At 43.4% G+C, this 21,975-nt stretch overlaps 2 protein-coding genes across 5 annotated transcripts in view; one reads left to right on the plus strand and one right to left on the minus strand.

Moving 5' to 3' along the window:
• Positions 1-6,258, plus strand: part of phf21b (PHD finger protein 21B) — a 90,523-nt gene extending 84,265 nt beyond the window's left edge. For both annotated transcript variants that reach the window (XM_039600879.1, XM_031736844.2), the window contains exon 14: positions 1,387-6,258. In XM_039600879.1, coding sequence (XP_039456813.1) covers positions 1,387-1,647 — 261 coding nt within the window. In that variant the 3' untranslated portion in view covers positions 1,648-6,258. The remainder of the gene's footprint in view (positions 1-1,386) is intronic.
• Positions 6,259-6,894: 636 nt separating this feature from the next.
• On the minus strand, positions 6,895-14,971 carry LOC116317943 (rho GTPase-activating protein 8). Of its 3 annotated transcripts, none has more exons than XM_031736840.2 (13): positions 14,876-14,971; positions 14,589-14,632; positions 10,895-11,029; positions 10,724-10,811; positions 10,511-10,642; positions 9,706-9,792; positions 9,508-9,606; positions 9,324-9,434; positions 9,179-9,252; positions 8,907-8,984; positions 8,134-8,262; positions 7,941-8,044; positions 6,895-7,507 (listed from the first exon to the last, which is right to left on the minus strand). In XM_031736840.2, the coding sequence occupies exons 2-13, from the start codon at positions 14,626-14,628 to the stop codon at positions 7,310-7,312; spliced, it is 1,275 nt and encodes a 424-aa protein (XP_031592700.1). In that variant the 5' UTR covers positions 14,629-14,632; positions 14,876-14,971; the 3' UTR covers positions 6,895-7,309. The 3 variants fall into 3 exon arrangements, with proteins under 3 accessions (XP_031592700.1, XP_031592702.1, XP_031592701.1); XM_031736842.2 differs by having other exon boundaries at positions 14,589-14,629; positions 14,876-14,956; XM_031736841.2 differs by lacking the exon at positions 14,876-14,971 and adding an exon at positions 14,741-14,869 and having other exon boundaries at positions 14,589-14,629.
• Between the last annotated feature and the right edge of the window lie 7,004 nt (positions 14,972-21,975).

Raw genomic sequence — 21,975 nt, forward strand, 5'->3', positions numbered from 1 at the left:
GTCAGAACAATGAGGCGAGTACTGAATGTTACAGGTGTTACAGGAGTGATACATCTCCTGTTGTCAGGCCTGCAGGTATCAGGCTGTTGTTCTCCTTTATCTCATAGGGGACAAAAATTATTTTTTGGAGTGGCACAAATGATTTGTGTGGCATCAGATTTGATGCAGAACAGCTGATTGTTCTGTAAATAGTTTGAAATGTTTATTTAAAAATGCCTTGGCTGCATTTAAAAAAAATAGCTGCAAAAATCTTTGTTGTTTGCCAAACTGAGTTACTTTTTTGAAGAAGTAACTATATAATTAATTGCCCAACATTGGTCATTATATACTATATTTTGCAGACAGAGTTACAGGACTCTCTCCCAGACCACAGACTCATAATACAAGTCAGAGCTTTTTTTTAAAAAGAAAGTTGTGTTTTCAAAATTGGAGTTCAAGTTATTTTTACTTCCAATAGTGTTAACATACTACACAGGTCAATGACTAGATTTTTTTTACATTTTCATTGTAAGTGGGATAAAGCAGTTAATTAAAAGTAGTCTAACATAAATGTAAATGCTGTAATTTGATTATTTTAATAAACCATGTAACTTGGATGGATTAGATGCCGGCGCGACCACAGTGCACACGTCTGATGTCGCTCACAGTGGTCCAAGGGATCACTCAGGGAGTTTGTGTGTTCGCTCAGACACGTGAAAAATTAGAGGGAACATTGGTCACAGGTCTGGGTCCAACTTTTCCTGCGCTTTTGATCCTTCAGAACTTCATAGGTGCAGCAGCAGTCTTCACATTATGAGTCTTGCAGTGGGTTTAAAACTGATATGGTTGCAATTTCTAAAAGAGTTTAAATGTGAAACTTTCATGTGGATATGGATGCTGTAGTTTGGGAAAAATAACACAAATTAACTTAATAAAAAACATATTATATATAGTTCAATTTTATTTGCATAGTATTAATTCACAATAACAGCCACCTGTGGTTTAGTGCTGCTGATGAAGGCGAGGCAGCTAGCTAAAAAACGAAGCACTGTAAACTGCTATCACCTTCAGCTGGATGGAAGAAGGGTTCAACTGTGTTTAGCACGCCTCGTTTCTGTTTCATAGCTCATTGACCTCAGCTGTTAACACTACATACTGCCTTCTGGTGGCATTTTAAAGCATTGTACTAATACGGCCTCTCAGTAGCGATCCCTGGTAGAACCCACGTTCCATCCAGGCAGATGGGACTGAACACCTGGTTATACCTGATTTTAACACCTGATCTGTAGCACGTAATATGTGTCTCCAGATGAGTGATCAGGATGCAGCTCACATGCTAATGCTGGGTGTGCCGGTGTACCTGTTGTGCCTGACAGGAAGTTGCTCTTCTGTTTCCTGTTGCTGCAGCAATGCATGGACCTGCGGGAGCGCCTGCTGGGGCAGCAGAGAGACACTCAGGCGTCGCTCGACCGCCTCAAAACTCTCATCAGGTTGATCCAACGCGACCAGCTTATCCAGGTCACCATGACGACCACCGCCACCATCGCCACGTCGCTGCTCTCACAGTCCTGGATCAAATCCACCAGCACCGCCGCCGCCGCCACCCCCCCGGGCCCCTCGGCCACGCCCCTGCAGACAAGCCACAGCCAGGACGACGTCAACATCTAGCCCCGCCCACCAGAGCTCTGAGATTTTCCACAGAGGGCAGCGGTGATGATTTCTTTAGTCAGAAAATATTGATGAAGAGCCTCTATCCTCCACACGATTCAAGTATTTTTTAAAACCCAACACCTACAGTGCTTACAAGATTTCTTTTTTTAAGTTCTTTTCTATTTATTAACATTCTTGGCCTTAATGTATTTATTACAAAAAGTTCGATTACAGCGTGGCGGCGGGAACGCGCGGCCCAGAAGATATTTCCCTTTTTTGAAACACAGGTCTGATTCCTGTCCTGCGTATAGAGAGAGAGAACAGTAGAGTTAGAGTAGATCCAGGATGGATGGAAGTGGACGGACTGTACATTGATATATCCGAGTAGATGTTTGTTCTCATTCTCCTATGAACAATGTTTTTGCCATAATGATTCAGGAAAATGTTTTCATCGTGTATGTGAACGCATACGAGCCTTCAAACAAAAGCAGAGAATAACTTTTTTCAGTATTAATAGAGTTAAAGTCAAAGAAAAAAAGTATTTAAGATTAAACTACAGAAATTAGCATTTCTAGTGGAGATTTTAGTATTTTCATGCTGATGCCTGTTGAAAAATGTAAGTTTGGAGTATTCAAGGGATCACTGTACATATGTTGTATTATTATTATTATTATCATTATTATTATTATTATTATCACCATCATGATCATCGCAGGGTTTTTCTTTTTCGGTTTTCAAACTTTACCGAAGTCACACGTCTGAACGAGACGAGTTCCTGCTCGTTTAAAACTTCCACTTCCTGTTTGACAGCAGAGCCAGAGAAACATGCCAGACATATTTTCATTAAAATTCATTTCTTATTTAAATTAATAGTAAATAGCGATGCATCTAGATTGTAAAAATAACTGCAGAGCTTCACATTCTTTCGGTTTAGTCGAAGAAAAGCAGAAAACAAACCATCCAAACCCTAATTTTTGCTCTTGAAAAACTAAGACTGCACTTAAAAAGTCAAAACTGCTCTGAAGCCCTAAATGATATGAATTATTAGAAAACCATTTATAAAAACTGCTGAGCCCGACATTAAACTGGATTTAATTGGTTCAAACACCATGGTGGTCAGATACCATGAGCGCTGGTAGTAGGACCACAAACGTTTGAGCTCCAGTGAACCAACACAGACCTTACGGGAGGTTCACACATAGGCCCAGCCTAAGTTTGTCTGCTGCTCACCGTGCAGTCAGTGCACGCTCTGCTGGACAGGCTGGGTCACTCCTCATTCATCCTCAGCACAGTATCTGCATCATGCTCAGTCTGAAAAACCCAAAATGTTTCAGTAGCAGATACGTGTATGCTGAAACAGACAGAAGGAGAAGCTGCTTCCACATTAACGAGGGGTCTCTACAACACGTTTAATCTGGAGAGTTTTACTCCTGATGTGACCTGAAACTGATTTTTGTCTCATTTCAACATCACCCATCAAAATACTGAGTTAAGTCCTGTTAGACCACAGAAGCAACACACATTTATGGCTTTAATATTAAGAACCAGCAGATCTTCAGTAGTCACTGAAGGAACTGTAAGCAGTGTGTAAGTGAACTTCTTTCTTCATGCTGAGCTAAAGTAAAAACATCCAGCTCTGCTGTCACAGGAAGTGATTGGTTAAGTGGGCGGGGATCGCCGTGTTCGCTCACAGCTGCACTCGAACACGCCGACGTTCAGTCGATGTGACGCACCCGCCCCCTCTCCCTTTTAACCAGTATAGAAAATATGCCAAAAACGTTTCGTTGTTTTTGTACTGGGATCAGTAATGTGCTTTTTTTCTTCCCCTGCCCGTTTTTATATTTTTCGCTTTTTTTACTCGTGTTTTTCGAACAGCGACAAGCCTGTTAATCCGACAGATGAACACTGCCTCAAGTACAAATCGTTTGAAATCCAGGGTTTGCGTCTTTGTTGCGTCATTTTATAAACACGTTGATTGGAAATGGGACCGCTCTGTCAAACTGTCGGCGGGCCGGGACGCCGCCGTCGGTCCATTTGTCTCGCTAGTCTTCCTGCTGGTCCAGAGAGGTTCCATTTGAGTGTTAGGAAGTTAGATTTAGTACATTTTTTATTTGTTTATCATGCAGCTCTCAACTTCCTGTCGATGCACAAACATTAAGAAACGGTCAGAGAAACAAAGGCTTTATCAGGAGGACAGGAAGGAATACATAAAGAAGTGATTTTATTTTATGAGTCATATCAAGTCCAAAATACCGAAAAGATCCTTAATGTTGGAGAAACATCATCTGCACAAAAGATTAAAAAACAGCCAAGCGACTCTGAATGAAAGAAACGATGAGCAATACATCGCCAAAACGGTTCCAAAGTGACTTCACCCCCCAAAACACGTGCAAAGCCCTCCGTCGTGCTGAGAGACAACAGGTACACCGGCACAAAAGCCTGACTTTTCCAAAAGATGCTTTGAAGCTGACGCCTGAAATCTGTGCACCTTCACGTCCATGAAGCTCTCAAAGAAAAACTGAATTTTAGAACCTCAACCCAAATCGAATAAATCAGGGACACCGAGACTGGAAGGATTTTTGGTTTGTTCTGCTTTCATTTTGGCTTAAATCTGCAAACACGTTCATAATGATGGATTCTTGTAACTCCAAGAGTCAGTAACATGAACTGACAAAATAAATAAAAGAATAGACGACATCAAAAAGGATGAATTTTAAACTACTGAGAGTAAGAAGAAGGCGTAGGTTGTGAAGGTGCACAGACGACAGACACCTCGGCTGACCGAGGGATCCCAAACTCAGATGAACGTCTCTCAGCACCAAATTTTCCTGCGTCCATTGTTCCCTCCATCGTCAAACGAACAAGTAGTTTTTCAGAATAAGAGCTCTGTCAGATTACAGAGCCTGGAAGGGAAGAAATTGTCAGTAAATTCTGACCCCAAAGTGCTGATCTCTGAACCATGTGCTCAGGTTAGTGAGTCCTGGTGCAAATAAAATGTTTCACATCAGAGGAAAGCAGCACACTGACTATAAATTTAAGAAGTGTGGCGAAGACATGCATTGTGATCTGTGTGGCTACCTTAGCTAATGAAGTGTTGGATTCAGCCCTTTCAAAATAAAACAGTTCAGTTTATGCTCCTGCATTATTAGTCAACACAAAAGGTCATCCACACATTTTTTTTCACTAAATTTGTCCATTTAAAACCATATTATATAATCTTAATTGAAGTTTCAGAATCTGCAAAAATCTTTTCATGAATAAGAAATGATAAATAAAAACCACAAAGTCATAATACTGGGGATCCACATGTTGGACGATAACGTGGGCGCCTGAGTTCAGTATCAAGCTGCATCCACAAAGACAGATATCTGCTAATTAGTGCTCAGTAACAGTAATCAGTTAGAGCCCTAGAATTTCACCAAAACTGAAGCTCGGAGTTCTTGGATGACCTTTTAGTACAGTCACCTCACAGCAGCCATATTGTCCAAAAGGCACCAACAGCACAAATTTGGTCCAGTCCAGACTTCAGTCGGCTGAGGTGAGGCCTAGCAGACAGCTGGTAGCTACAGCCACCAGTGTCAGCATCACCTGCCAGTCAAAGAGGTCCCACAAACTGCAAACTTTAAACCTTAATACAGTTTAAAACAGTTGAGTTATAAAAACTTTCTCCCCCTTACAGTCGTTTGTCTCTGACTCCAGATATGAACCTCTAACTGTTACGTCTCCTTCTTCTCCAGTACATAAAACTGTCATCTGCATATGGAGACACTTCTCTTCTTCTCATTCATCTCTTTTACTTCCTCTTATCTTTATTCTTGATACAGTTGTTATAATGGGGGAAATTATCTAAAGAGACCAACAGTTTTTGTATCAGGCTGTGAACATGTTTATTTTTACTGACTCACTGCTGCTGCCTCTGGTGGACATTTGAGCTTAACTCTTGCACTAAACTCTTCCTGGCTCTGAATCTGAGACGAACCTTCAGTAAAGTGTAAAAACATTAGATTAAATCTTTGAGGGTGACGTGAATGATGCCATGTGATGCATATCGAGTAGGGAAATAAAACCAGAAGGAAACCATATCAGCGCTCTGTGCCACGTCCATGCTCCGCCCCTTTAAAATGAACAAACCTGTCCCTGCGAGCGAACCTCTTCATCCGTTTCTAGAAATCCTCTCCGGGAGAAACTGTGCAGTGCTTAAACAGATCTATTTTAATACACGAGTCGACATTTGAACAAAAACATTTTTATATTCTTTTATGGAGGAGCAAAACGAGAAAACAGAACATTGGATTTTCTATTGTTTGCCAGTTCTGCATTCTGACTTCTCGCTTCGGTGTATTATTTTAACCACGAGGAGGCGGCGACGGCGACACGAGGGTGTTTAGATGGAAGTCAAGTGTGTGTTGGCTGTGGAAGTAGAAGTTTTCTTTGTCATTGATAAGGGGACTGTCCAGTGGATAGTGTGTATAGGAAAGTGTTTGTCTTAAATATGCCAATGTAGTTTTTCTTCTTTATGATGCATTAAAAAGCGGATTGATGGAAGGTGGTAAACGGTTAAAGAGTAGTCTCACCTTTTTGTACCAAGTTCTTACGAAAAATTTAATCATTAATAAACAAAATTCAAGAATAAAAACGGCTCAAATTTGTTTTATTCTTAGCAGTTACTCAACAATCTGTTTTGTCATGCTCTTATTTTGAAAGTCCAGTCCTTGTGTTTCCTAGCAGCTGACTCACTGATGAGGATTTTTCTTTGGTGGTCCTCCTCCAGCTCTCAGACCACCTGAAGGAATGGGATTTTCCCTACACGTTCACCTCTTATCTGAAGAAAACGTGGTTCAGAGCAGGAATGAACCACCTTCACACCTGAAAGCCGAGGGCTGAACCTGAACTCACCTGCGTACAGGTGTCTTCAGGCTCGGAAACTGCATTTTACTCAATTGTAGATGAGGATTCTGATTTCACCAGCTTTCGACGTGAAATTCTGCTCAGTGTGAAGCAGAACTTTCTGAATTTGAGGCTCACAGTGAAATCAGCAGCAGTCACAGGTAAAGTGACCTCAGGAGAGGCTGAAGGTGGGATGTGCTGAATTTAAATTGGGGACAAAAAATGGGACAAGCTGACCGTGTACCTGCATGTTCATTGGCTAATGAACATACACTTCTTGGATGAAGCTGCTCAGCATCAACCAACCTTTTTTCCACATTAACGCGGTGAAGCCCACCAGTGAAAAAAAACATCTAAACAAAAAAAGGTGAAAGCAGAGAATTTATCACAGCTTTTTATTAAGGTACATATAAAAGATAAACCTCTGGGTGTCTTCTGTCAGAAAAAAATTCTGTTTGTACAAACCTGATGAAGACGCTGCTCTGAGGGTTTGAGGTTATTACAAAAGCAAAACTTACTGCAGTCAGTTTTTACATTTGGCGGTCTGCACTCGACAGAAACGCAAAATACCACAAACATGGAAACGGATTACCGCGTCCCATCCAATCAGATCACCTCCAGTGTTATTACTTCATTAAAGATGAAACACTTAAACAGGAAGTATAAATAAAACCAGTAACATCACCATCATGAGTCCAAATGTGAAGGTTCATGCTTGGAGGTTCACCTCGCATTTGACCTTTTTAAAAATGATAAGAGTTTAAAAAAAAAAAAAATCAGCTGCCGGCGTCCTTCAGGGCATCACCTGTGCAGGTGGGCAGCGGGAGCCGAACACGGTGTGGAAGTGCTCGATGAGGAGCTCAGCGAAGATGTTGATGGGGGTCAAAGCGGTCAGGGAGATGGAGCCGTGACGAGGCCAGACCAGGTTCACGCCAAAAACACACGCCAAGTTAGATGGAGACATCTTGTTTATGATGCTTTCCTGAGACACCTGAAGGGGACGAGAAAGGCAAGAGAGAGGGAACAAAGAAAACGCATCAACAAACTGGAAAGGTGCTGCAGCGTTCGGTTTGACCTGCTGGTGGCAGTGTTGTCTCACTGTTAGAGTAAAGTCACCGATACACAAACGACAGATCAAATAATGTTTTTGTATATTTAAGATGATTTTTATTGTAACTTATTTCCATATTCGAAGGTGTTGCTGTTTGAGTCGTTTCATTAGTTTGGAAGCTTCTATGAAATTAAAGATCATTATTTTATTTACAGTTACACGTATGTGATGTCACACGTATCTAAATCAGCTGCTGAGACTGCTTCATTTTACAAATCTGACCAGGCGTTTCCGTTTACAGTCTCAACTTTACAGCAATAAAAATCTGTTTGCACCAATCAGCTGTTTGCGTGTCTGGTCGATCGTGACTCACCTGGTGCAGGAAGCACAGCAGGTACTTTGCCACAATGAAATTATGTTCAGGTAGACTCTCGACGATCTGTTTGCACCGGGTCACCCGCAGGCTGCTCTCCACATCTGCAACCAATCAAAAATCACCTTAGTCTCCAGAGAACACACCCCCTTTTTCTTCTTCTCCTGCACAATTGTGAAAGTGCGGGACTCACGGAGCAGCTCCTGGACCTGGCTGTAGACCCTGAAGGTGAGCAACGGCTCAGGAAGCTCTCTGATGAATGTCTTCAAGATCACGGCGGGAACGTGCACATCTCCGATCTGCTTAAAGTTCACCGGCTTCCCTGCACAAGTTTAAATAAAGTTAACTTTATTGACAATGCTCTTTTTCACAGATCTCTGAACTCAGATTTATCCACAAAGACACACACACACCAACACACATATATTTTTAAATACAAATTTTAAAAATGAAGATAAGAAAATAAAATAAAAATATAAGATCATTTTACATAAAATAAAAAAATAGCCCAAAAGAAAAAATGGAAACAAAAACAAATATTTGAATCAAAACTACAGGAGACAAAACAAAATAATACATAAGATAAATATAATCAAACTTCATAAAATAACATTAATAAATTAGAACTACAGCAGTGTAGCTTATATGAGTGGAAAAATGATTAAAGAGGTTTTCTGGGTGATCAGTACAGTAAAATCATGAATCTGAATCACCAGGAGCTGCAGTGATCGATTGATCACCTGGAGATTGATCTGTGATTACGCTGATCTGAAATGTTACGTTCATGAACACGAGCTGTTTCCCATTTCTCACAGTTATCGCCATCTGAAGGCGTCGCCTCGCACGGCAGGAAGTTCATTTAATGCAACGTTGGCCTCAGCATGACTTCCTGTCTGTGTTTTTTTTTTTCTGATGATCTGAGAGATCAGAGAGCCCCTGCTGCTGAAGCAGGGAGACCCCACTCACCCAGGTTGTAGAGCTTCTGTACTTCCTTGATGAGCTGAACCCGAGCCGATCGCCTGAAGAGCCCCTCGGTCCTTAGACCTGAAACACACCGTGATGCATTCAGTGACATCAGCTGAAAATGGTTTTCTTTGGTTTACAGTCGACTGCAGATCATCTACCCACAAAGTCTGATCACACGCCTCACCTTACTGACCTCACAGTATCTGAGTATCCAGACAGCTCTCACCTGGATCAGGTGACCCTGAACTCAGTGTTCTGAGATGAAGCCTCACCTTTCTCCTTCAGGTATGTGACAGTCTGGGTCATCACAGGTGGGATGACGGCCTCTCGGTTCTTCTCTCTGATGCTGTCAGAAAACACGTTTCATTGGTTAGTCGATCGCTAACAAGTAGCTTTAAAGTACAGAGTGACACTCACTACTGCAGACTAACGCCGAACTGCTGGGTGGGCAGGGGGGGCCGGGGCGGGGGCGTTTTCACAGAAGGCGGGGGTCCTCCCTTCTGAGTCGCACGCAGCTCCTCGTCATGTCTGTGGAGAGACGATAAACATGGTGAGAAACACGACGAGGAGCCAGTGGGCATACGAGCTGAGGAGCACCGACCTGAGCACTTCCGGGGGGATGAAGAGCTGCCCGTAGTTCAGGTGTTCCCGAAGCTCAGCCAAGTAGTTCACATACGTCAGCTTCCTCCCAAACTTGTGACTGCAAACAGACCAAGAGAAGAAGAATCAGCTGCAGCGTGACCGAGAGCAGCTAGAGAACTTCCTGCTAAGCCTCAGGTGTGATCAGGTACATCTGTACCTGATCAGAGGTTTGAAAAGGTTCCAGACGATTCGGATGAAGTTGGTGGGATGGACGACGTACAGAGCCTTCAGGTTCTTCTTGTACCTGAAACACACGTGAACACACCTGCTGAATAATCCACTAAAATGAGCAGTCCCCAAAGTCTGGGTCTCGGTCCATGATCTGTGGCTCTCCCTGACGGTTCGTGATACCATGGTAACCTGACCGATACCACTTCTCAGAGACAGGTGAACAGGTAGAATCGACCCTGATGCACCCCTCAGGACTCATTACTGCACCTCAACACAACTTTAAGCACATTTGAAGAGCTAAAGAGGTGCAGATATGTCCCTCAGTGCCAAGCCTGGTACCACATTCTTTTAAAAGGTCAGTTTTTGCACTTTTACAATTAAAAGGACCAAATAAACAGAATCGAATTGAATCGAGTTGAATGCAAAACTGATCGACCGCCCAGCCTGTAGACCCCGGCGGCCATCACCTCCTCTGACTGAAGGCTGGAGTAAAGCTGGAGGTTCTAGTTCTCCACAGAAACGTTAAAACGTCTCTGAGATTGAAGCTCGGAGTAAACTGTGGAGGGTCTGAAAGGGCTATACAAAATACAGGCTATTTACCATTTACCATTTCCTGCTGTCTGGGAGCTGATGGTGCAGCTGCTCCACTCACTCTGACGTCATACTGAGCATGCTCTGTAGCAGACCTGAACATGAGGTTCTGGCCTCTGAGCCGTTGGATCGATCTCTGGGCTCTGCAATAAAGCGCTGAACTTTACTCATAAAGACTACAAGAAACTGAGGTGACCTACTTCCTGTCGAACTCGCCGTAAGCCTCTCGTAACCACTTGAGAGACGGCTTGTTGCTGCTCCTCAGGCCATAGTGGAAGTACACCAGGATGTAGTCCATCTCCACGTACTGGTCCAGAGTGAACTTCAGGTACCTGCAGACAGAGAACACTGTGAAAACCAACCAGAGAGGACCTGTACGTCTCTGACTATGGCAGGCTGCAACATGGACTCACTCGAGCAGGCGGCGGTGATTCAGCTGGTGCGACGGTGGCAGGCAGCAGCTGCTAAAGACAATCAGCTTCCTGCCGTAGTGGTCGTCCCCTGGAACCAAAAATGGCGAGAATGTTAGCAGATCGTTAGCATTGGCGGATCGTTCTGAACCGGTTGGCTTAAGCGGAGCTTACCCGAAACCTGGATGATGCCGTGTCGAGCCACATCATAATACGGGTGGGAGGGGTCGAGACTTGGTGTGCTGACTGGAGGAGCTGATGGACCGTCTGTGACACAACTGCCCTCCTCCTCCTCCTCCTTCTGCAGCTCTGTTAGAGGAAGAACCACGTGAGTAACTCACACTGACAGTGTCTGTCTGATTGAGTGAGTGTGTGTGTGTGTGTCTGCCTGCCTGCGTGTGTCTGAGGTGCATTTGAACTCTTTAAAGTTTTCCTTTACAGCTGACTGATCAGCTGATCCATCAGGAGCTTCCTAGTCAGTAACAGAAGATCCTTCACAATAAAAACTTGCAGATGTAACCACTGGTTATATTTGAGATTAGAAAAGTAGCTGACCAATCAGATCTCTGGAAAATGACCTCACCATTGTGTCTGTAGTAGAGTGTGATTGAAGTGGGCGTGACACTCGTCAGCTTCAGTGTGAGCTACAAATTCTGATTAATAACCCTGTTATGACACCGAGCTGCTCCCCTCTCCTTTGAAGAAGTCAAAGTTTAGCCTGAGAATAATCACATGTGATAAATTGCTCATTTATGAACCTGAGGAGAAGAAATTACACATCAGTGTTTCCCCGTCACAGCACAGACTCCAGAATAGAACAGTTCCACTTCTGGACATTCCTCTGACGTTACTGACACAGACCTGAAGTTACTGTTTCACAGTTTCTAATCTTAGCTTTCTCTGTAACATCAGTCTCTCTGCTATCAGAAGATCTGTTTCTGATTGGTCAACAGCTGATAACTTCGTCTCATTCAGACTCGAGCCAGACTGGGAACAGGAACCTGCTCCTTCTGACCTCATCAGGGTCTTATCTGCTGCTCTGTGTTCAAGTCAGGCTGCCCTCAGAGGTCCCAACCTCAGACACAGCTTCACAAAGACTATCCAAACACAGTTACACACATCATCATCATCATCATCATCACCACCACCAACATCACAGTTTTGGCTGAGTTTTTAGAAATGACTGGCGATTAGTTCTGAATTCCAAACGTGTAGCTCCGCCCATTTCTGAGATGACTTCCTGAGCTCAGTGATTATCAGGGTGGAAACTGGAGCTGTAATCTGTGCTCAGGAAGTTTGTTGTAAACACACAGCAAGGCTGATAACAGACAGGAAGTGACCCAAGCGCACAAAGGCCAACTTTAGCCCCGAGCAGGGGGTGCCCAACAATCAGAGCCAGGCCGCTGGGCTGTAGTTTTCCTGCTGGAGAAACCGAAAGCTTCGTCTGCAAGTGTGCCAGCGTCCTGTGACTGCAGGCCAACTCAGACCGCTGTGCTTCCATCGATCCATTTCTAACTGACACATGTGTTATTTATGTGACCGGACAGCACAGTGACAATGACCTCAAGAGGAAAATAACTCATGCTGTTCAAACATTTCTACAAATAAAAATCTGAAACGTGTGGCGTGCATTTATTTTCAGCCTCTTTTCCTCTGAGACCCCTGGATCAAACGCAGGTCACTAACAGGACACCCACAGGTCACCTCTGTCCAGCTGTTCTGTGACAGCCTCAGAGGTTCCTGAAAGAACATCAGTGAACAAACAGCAGGTGGGTTTGAAGGAGGGGAGTTCATAAACAGATTTCAGGCTTTGAGAGCCTCACAGAGATCCACTCACTCCATCATCCACAGGAAGAGTAAGCAATGGCTGAGAGGCCCAGTCACTGTGGAGCAGCTGCAGAGATCCACAGTCTGTCCACAGGTCAACAGTTATAATACTAATAATAATAATAATAGTAATAATAACAACAAATTTGATTTAAAAGCGCCTTTCAAGACACCCAAGGACACTTAACAACAGAGTAAAACACATAGTAGAACAATGACAAAACTAAGAACAATAAAAAACAAGATAAAATAAACAAACAATAAGTTCACACAGAAAGAGGTGAAGAGAAGGCACAGCAAGCTGGATAGAAGAAGAAGATGGAATTGAGCGAGCAGAAGAGGTAGTGCTTAACAGGTCAGATAGGTAAGGAGGAGCAAGGTTAAGAAGGGCCTTGAAGGTGAACAGAAGAAGATTGAATACTCTGAATTTCACAGGAAGCCAGTGAAGTTCCTGAAGGGCAAGGGTGATGTGCTGGTAGGAGGGGGTTCTGGTAATAATGCGGGCAGCGGAGTTTCGAAACAGTTGAAGCTTATGAAGGGATTTTTGGGTAAGACCATGTAAGAGATAATTACAATAGTCAATGTGGGAGGTAACGAGACTATGAACAAGAATGGACACAGACTGGGTCGAAAGAGAAGGATGTGAACGGGTGAGATCATTGGTCTGCGATTTATAGGATAGTAAGCTGTCAAGGATAACACCAAGGCTCTTAACCTGATGTGAAGGGAAAACTGTGGAGTTGTCAATAGTGAGAGTGAAATGATTTGGCTTCAGTAGGTTGGATCTAGTGCCAATAAGTAGAATTTCAGTTTTATCCTCATTGAGCTTAAGAAAATTAGAGCTGAACCAGGATTTTAACTGGGATAAGCATTCTGTAATAGAAGAAGTTGGAGGGAGGAATCGGACCTGCGGGAGAGAGATAACTGGGTGTTATTGGCAAAACAGTGAAAGCAGGGATCAACTTTAAAATGGTACCAAGAGGGAGGATGCATATTATGAAGAGAAGAGGGCCTAAGACTGAACCTTAGGGTACACCAGTAGTGACCGGGAATAGACAAGAGCAGAATGATTTCAGTTGGATCAACTGGGAGCGGTCAAGGAGATATGATTGAAACCAGGCTAGAGGTGTGTCAGAGATGCCAGAGAGGAAAGTCTGTTTAGAAGGATGGAGTGAGAGAGTGTCAAAGGCTTGAACTCAGATCCATAAGAACGAGAATGTTGAGAAGACTAGAGTCAGCCTCAAGTACAAGACACACACCAGGGGCTCCGGTCACATGAGACCAAAACACAAACCCAACACTGCACATGAACCTAAACACAGCATCGTGCTTGTCTCCAGCAGGCAGATGAGAAGGTGGACAGAGCTAAAACAGACGGTGCTGCAGAGGAATGCTCAGATACAAGTCTAGACCCGAATCAAGCCACTCACAAATGAGCTCCAGAGAGCTGAACTCACATGATTCTCAGATTTTTACTAAAAACTTCTGAACACCACGAATCATTTTCCTTGCACCTCACAGTGAAGCACAGCCATGTGCTGCTCTGTTACATTAATGTGGGCTCACAGCAACACTGATTCCTAAAATCTGAACTCTTCTCAGGCCGACTCAGACTTCATTGAAGATGAAGCTGAGGATGAGGACTTCGTCAGAGAGTGAAACACACAGCAGCAGATTAAAGCCGGACCTCCTGCTGTGGATCATCTCAAACGCTGTCTGTGACGGCGTTTGTTTCTCCTCATTAGAGACCATCAGTATGAACATGTACTGTGAGCAGCTGACCCTCCATCATGCAGCTAACCACCGGGTAGAACATCACCACGTCCCTAAGCACTTGCTCTCATCTGATTACATTCAACCTTACTGCAGAACCGAGTGTGTTTTACAATCTACATGACACAGCCACAAACACGACTATAAAAGCTGTCAGAGCTACCTCACCAACCACAGAGTCAACACCCCCCCTTACTACAGGAAGCTCTGAGAAGTTTCCAGGAAAGCACCTGGCAAACCAGGACCTGGAAAGCCGCTGCACACTCACCGATTTCTGCCAGCTGCTCCAGATCAGCCGAGGAGCTCATTCTGCTGGAAGAGAGCAGAGACAGATCAAAACAAACAAACAAACAAACAAACAAACAAACAAACAAACAAACAAACACCCCTCCGGAGCGAACTGAAACCCATACAGCACACCTGAAAACACCTGAGTTGCTCTTCAAACTCGCGGTTACCCGCCGCGCGCGCTCTCTTTCCCGTTTTTTAGCCGCACGCGGTTCACGTGCCCCCCCTACCAGTGCTCGGAGGAGGAGGAGGGGGCCAGAAACTCACCTGAGGCCGGTGAGATGACGTTACAAACCGCCAAGCGCACAGGTAACAAACATCCAAACTTCCTCCAACTACCGCGGGCTGGCCGGCACTCTGCGCATGCTCAGAGCACAGGGGTTTCCCACAGCTCTCCGGAAAATAAAAGGAAAAAATATACTAATAAAAGCAGAACTTTATTTTTTATTTGTAATCGAGACATTTTTAGATTTAAATCCTGACGTGAGCATTTGAACTTGGCTCTGAATCACATTTTTAATCAAACTTCGTTTTTAAAGTTTTATTTCCTTCTTTATTTCCTCCTGAGTGTGACGCATGAGCGCGAGGCAGTGAAGGTGCAGCTGAACAACGCTTCAAACATCAGATCAAATTATTTTGCCTCAAATGATTTTTCATTAAAACTTTATTTTTGTATTTGTGAAATGAACCTTCTCCCTCCTGTTGTTGCAGCAGAAGTCATCTGGTGCGTTGAATTTGTCAATATTTTGTCACATTTTAAACGTTTTTCTACTACATGAATATATATTTGTGCATTATTGTTCTGATTTATTTTATTTCAAATAACTAATTTTCTAATTTTAATGCCATATTTTCTCTTTATTTTTCTTTGTTGTGTTTATCTTAAAAATAAAGTTTTCTTCAATACATTTGATGTTTTCCAGGTTTTTTTTTTTCCATTTTAAATTTGTAGATACAATTCAGTAATTAGAACATTTAGAAATTTAAACTGGTGATTGGTGCACAGAAATCCTGAATCATGGATTTTTCTCCAAAATGAGCAGTGTGTTCTTTAAACTACACTATTTCCTATTTTATAGATGAAGGTGAAAACTAAGGGAGGTCACAGCCTTCCTACACTCCAAACGAAAATCAGGAAAGTGAAGGTGGGGATTTATTTAGAGAAGGAAACAGGATTAGAGAGCACAAAGGAGATTGCAGAAAGGAAACCAAGCCAGCGGTTTGGTTTGTGTCACCTGAGGAAGAAACCATCACCGCTGGAGTTCTCCTCAGGAGGAGATCAAAGGGTTTCCTCTCAGACTCTCTGCAGGACGAAACTTGTGAAAGCCTGACATCTGCTGGACTCTGCCGCCTCCCTCTAATGCTCTTTACAGTCTCTCTTATTACCCTCATCTCCAACTGTCGATCACCTTAAAAAAAATTTTTTTACTTTATTGAAACATTTCCCCCTTCTAAGCTTCATCAGGTGAACCCAGGAGAGAAAAGATACATTTTCTGCTACCTGTCTGTGCATTAAAATGCATCCTTCACCTGTTAGATAATGCATATGTAACAGAGTGTATCTGGTTTGGGTGAGTACGCTGTGGCTGTTATCGCTCTGTGGATCTCTCTGAAAGACGGGAGTTTTATGGAGGACAGAGCTTGATTTTCATTTGAATTCTGAGCTCATTTGAACATTTGAAGCGTCTCTGGTTTCTTTCAGTGTGATGGCTCCTGCTGAGGCGCTGCAGTTTAAAAGGAAATCCTGCAGGGAAGGATTTACTCACAAACACATTTATATGCAAAGCTGTCACAAACTCTGTGGGGAAAAATTTCCAAGAATGTGGTTTTTGTCATTTGGTCTGAAGCCGGCAGCATTTCAGCGATGGGTGAACAAAGAGGAAGTTACACGAGACAGAAGGCAGCAGAGTGAAGAATCAGCAACACAAACAGTGTAACATCAGACAGACGCCTGCTGTTTCAAATGAGGGGGTTCAGAGGAAATTAAGCCTTCTCCGCACAGCTCACCCTTTAAAACTTGTTCTTTTAAACGTGCTGCCTTAAAATCACCCATCAGATCAAGACATCAAACTCTTACAGCCCATCATACCTCAAGATAAGACTCAAATGTAGTATTTTAGGTTCCCTCATATGTTACAGATGTTTGGTGGCGTACCTCAGGGTCTGACACTGGGCCCACTGACATTTCTTTTTCAAACTGAGCAGCAAATCACACATTTTCTCAGTATCTGTGAAACATGGTTGATGAGTGCACAAGGCAGCATGTTCACTGACCAACAGTCTGAAACCAAAAATATTGAGTTTTTAATCTGATAAAAGAAAAAAAAATCCCTCACACCAGAGTACCCGTCTCACAACAGTACCACTTCTTGTCACACGCACTTAGGGAATGAAGTACCTTTAATGTTACAGCAGCTTGGAAGTCTGTTACTTGATATGGAACTGTCACCGTTTCAAATTCACACCTACAAATGATTTAGTGTCACCAGTTCACCTAACATGCATGTCTTTGGACTGTGGGGAGAAGTCTGAGTACTCTACAGACAGAGAAGGATTCAAAGCGTGAACCTTCTTGGTGTGAGGTGATCCTGATAAACTCGGTGCTGCTAACAAGTAAAATATGCTGAATGAAACCTGTCAGAATGTATTCAAACCTTAGAGCAACTTAGACTAGAGCAATAATGAAAGCCTTAAAAAAGAAGCTCAACAGACAGGTCAGGACAGTTTAAGGGAAACAGCAACTAAGAGGACACCTTAAGTTTAAAACTTTAGCTGTATTGTTGAGTTCAGGCTTCACCTGCAGAAGCTTCAGGTCAAAGATCTGCTCCATCTAAACCCGAAGTCTATTTGCCGCCATTTAATACAGTCAAAGGAACGAGTGTGATGCACTGCCAGTTGAGGGCGCCTCATCAGGTCTGTTAATGCACACACAATGAGATCCTAACCCAGCATGCTTCTGATATTTCAGGGTGTTCTGAGAGTTGTACTACAGCCCCTCCCCTCAGGCTGTAAGGGTTAAATTAGCCCCATTACATAAGACAGTAGCTGTTTATAGCACAGGAAACATGCAGGTCGGCGCTCTGAGCCGTCGGGTTGGGGAATCAGCGGCGGCTGTCAGGACCTCAGAGCCAGGAATGTTTGGTGGCACGCTCACGGCCGCTGTGTTCACCACTCCTGCTGACACGATCGGAAATGAGGCACGAGACCGTGAGTGTGTTTCTAGTCGACGCTGAATATTAACGAGCTTCTGGGGCAAATCTGATGACCTGCTCATTAAAAAAAACAGGTGAGGGGCGTGAAACCCCCTCTGGTGATACCGTGTATGACTTCATTATAATCTGCTGGCTGTTCAGCTACACACTCAAGCAGAATAATGCACATTATTAGCTTATCAGCCCGTGACGGGAGCCACTGTATGCATTCATGATGATAAGAGCTTCACATATAAGAGCTGACTGCTGGGGAGATGGTTTAGTGCTCCACACAATAAAATACACACCATCAAACTCCATCTGAGAGCTGCGGGGGGGCCAAGGACACAAAGGGGAGAGAGCTCTGATATGGTATTCTCTGATTATGCAAATCAAGTATATAGGGACTATGTGACCCAAATATGGAGAGGAATAATGATGAGCTTAATCATAAGCAGGAAGATACTTGACACCTCCACATACTGTAAGACTGCGAGTGCAAGTGGAAGATTACAACCACCCCAAATCTAAATATAGTTCAAGGGAAAAAGGAGGGTTTATATAAACTGTGAGGCGAACTGAGCAGCTCACTGTATGAATTTTCTGATTTATCTTTTAAATGAGAGCAATTAGCACGCAGTCGCCTTCCTTAGTGTAAAAATGAAGCTTCTTCTAGAACTAAAGTTGTATTTCTTTTTATGAGGAAAGTGGGTTTCTTTTTAGAGAGAAAACAGAAAAAACTACTCACACTTGGCACGAAAATATTGTATTGAAACCTGGAGATGAAGAAGCCCTCCAGAGATATTTGACTGTACTGAAAGAGAGAACACATGCCTTTGTGTATACCTGAGATAGTGAGAGAGAGAGGGAGCTGGGAATCCTCTTCTTCATTATGTGCTTCCACCATGGAGGCTCTATAAATAGAGTCAGGGAGAGAGATGGAGGGGGAATAAAGCCGAAAGATGCTGAAGGCAACATTTAGACTAAAGGATGAAGATGTTCAGTGTCTTACGTATGCAAGAGGAGGCATCCATCCAACCATCCAAAAATATCCTTTACTTAAACATTTGTCCAACACTTCCTCTGTGTCATCCAGCAATAAAAGAACCTGATTTCATTCAGTTCAGTAGTGCCAAGTGGCAGTATTACACATCCACAGGAACATACTAGAAGGGAAGGAGAAGCCCGGTGATCCACCTGTTTAACAGTTCAGCTATCCATCAACGCCAGCAACTAGTAAGCTTAGGATCATTATTACCCAGAAGATCCAAGTCATCAGCCTAACAATCTTGAGAAAAGATGGACATACAAAGCTGATGTTTAAATGTTAAACTTGTATTTTTTTTTCCTAAAGACCAGCAGGGGGGCCTTTAGAAAACTGCCCCACCTCTCACTTATGACCTGCCTGCTCAGCTTCACCTCAGCTAACTGGAGTCCCTGAACTGGACCTCTGGACTGTGTTTGTGCTGTTGTATACTTTGGAGCATTTTTAATGACCAACAGTATGGCTGCTGTGAGGTTCAACCTGATCATTTAACCTAATAGTTAAATAATCATTCTTCTTAAGGTACTTTTGACTGTTTCCTTAGTTCTCAGTGAGTTCCCACAGTAATGTTCATGTTTGATTAAATGGCCTCACATGTCTATAAGACTTGGATCAGCACAAGAAGCACAGTAGCCTGTGATCCTCTGACGGGCCTCTAATGAGGAGTAATTCTACTAACACATCCGTCAAATAATCAATATTACTTTAAAAATATTGAGTAAAATAAATGATATCAATGATGAGGCTTTGACTCTTCCATATGTTTAGAGGTTCAGCCCTGTGCTTTCCATTATGAACACATCAATTCTCAAAATAACTAAATTAAATGTATGTAAATTAAATGTACACAAAACAAGTGTATTAACATGTGCTCCTGGTGTAAGCAGTGTGAAGCGTTTTCCTCACATTACTGTTTGAATGAAGTGAAAGGAGCTCCTCTGTAAATTCTGCTAATCTGACTTTTCTAAGCGCTTCATTTCACCCATCATTTCCTCCTCTCCGGACTCAGTTTGCCTCTGAGCAGCAGATCCTGCAGCCTGCGATGCAGCTCAACAGCCAGCAGGTGTCAGTGTTACAGCAGAGCGTCCTCACGGTGTCCTGAGCGCTGCAGACAGCAGCTCCCACTGAGACTCGTAAATCCACCCCGAGCGGTGTGATAATCAGCGTGCACTGATGTATGGGCACAGCTTTATCTGTTTCCATGCACAGCAGCTCCACAGTTTAATGCAGCACACAGCAGCCGAGCTGCAGGCAACCCCCGAAGACACCCCGGGGCATCCAAATGTTGACAATATTAAATCTTTCAAAGGAGCATCCAGAAACGCTGAGGGGGTCTGGATGTCAGGAGGTGTGATTCATCTGATGCCATGAAGAAAAGGTTAACCATCCACACTCTGTCACGATGCTTCAGTCCTGAAGCTTCATCAAAAATGTGAAACAGACTCCACACACACTTGAGCTAATTATGCTGGCAGCACCCTTTAGAACAGATGAAAGGTCCATCATCACTGACCTTTTATCTGTGGGGGCATCTAACAACTCTGAGAACTGCAGCTTTAGTTCTTCATGCTGGCTTTAGATTGCAGCCCTGGAGTTCATCAGCTGATCGCCTTCAACAACAGCGAGAAGCTGTTTCCAGAGAAGAAGCTTCTAAAAGTCAACAGCAAACAGAAGACACATGCAGTCAGTCCAAAATGTCTACCACAGCTGGCAGAGCTCCACACTGTTTTAAACTTGTCCTCATATACAACAAAGCATCATCCATCCACCCATCCATCCTAGTGGCTGCAGGCTAAGCAGTTAATTATTTTCCCCAGCAAAGTTCTTCCAGTTCCTCCTGATGGACCGTGAGGTGTTTTTAGACCTCTCCATCCTGAAGATGCTTCTACTCTGAGCTCCACCAGGATGTCACAGTTCATCCTCCCTGAGACTGCAGACAGCTGCAGGCACTATGAGTGATCGCCATCTCTATATGTCTGATGTTTCCAAGGACGAGTCTCCTCAGTCACACATAGACATTCAAAGTTTTATGTCACCCGAGTGGACTGTCCTGGGCAGACAGGGGCATTCCTCTTAGTGCTGCTTTCATTATTTATAACTTATTTATAACATTTTTTCATAATTTCTGCACATATTTTATGTACCTGGTAGTTTGTGAGCAATAATGTTGGTGTTATCTGGTCCTGCAGATGAAATCCAGCTCCTCCAGCTGTGATTGCAGCTGGGAGTCCTGGTTTTGAGTCTGAGTGATCGTTTTTGGAGAAGCAGCTGAAGGAGAGTCTAAATAATGGCAGAAACAGCTTAAGACAGAAAACAGAAGCCTGGACTGGAGGGGTTGGTCCATGAATGAAGTGATGAGTAGTTGTCTCTGTGATGTATGCACTGCATCCAGGAGGAAATGTGGAATTATTGATGACACAGTGCATTAATAAACATGTTAACAATCAGCCGTCCTGTTTGGTGTTAAATGTTCTCTGACATCAAAGAAGACGATCAGCTGAATAGTCAAACACTCGGACCCTGGGCCCGTGGGCTCTAGCAGCTAATGTAAAGCAGTGAACGGCGGGGGCAGCAGCGGCGGCTCCCCATCCTGCCGCGCTGCATCACAGGCTCTAATTGATTTTCCGTTGCTGTGATCTCAAGGTCCCGATGACATTCTGGGCATCAAGGATATCCTCACACTCCCAGTGCCAATTAATACCAGTTTCTCTGCGGCGCTTCTATCTGCACCAACACACCCGGGTGGCAGTTTACAGTCACGCTCCCTCCCCAGCGCCATTTCCACTTGCACCAGAAAAATGTTTAGCACATGAACTTCATGGGGATAACAGGAGGCCAATATTGATTCAAATAGAACAGAAGGATTAAAGCCAGCCCCCTCTGACCCTCACTACTCCCAGCTAGATAACCTTTAAAGAGGGCCTGATATTTTGTTAATTATTTTCTGTCATGTGTACAGTTTAATTTTAATGCACATATCAAACATGCATAAAACATCAAACCAAATGTCTGTGGTTTCTTTTGTTTTAACATTACTCAGCTTTCCGTAAAGACTCTAACCAACGTTATTCGTGGGAACAAAATACAAATATTCACTTAAATAAAAATAAAAACAAGACTTTACTCATTGA

The sequence above is a fragment of the Oreochromis aureus genome, linkage group 17, assembly GCF_013358895.1.
Source record: "Oreochromis aureus strain Israel breed Guangdong linkage group 17, ZZ_aureus, whole genome shotgun sequence".
In the NCBI taxonomy this organism is placed as follows: Eukaryota; Metazoa; Chordata; class Actinopteri; order Cichliformes; family Cichlidae; genus Oreochromis; species Oreochromis aureus.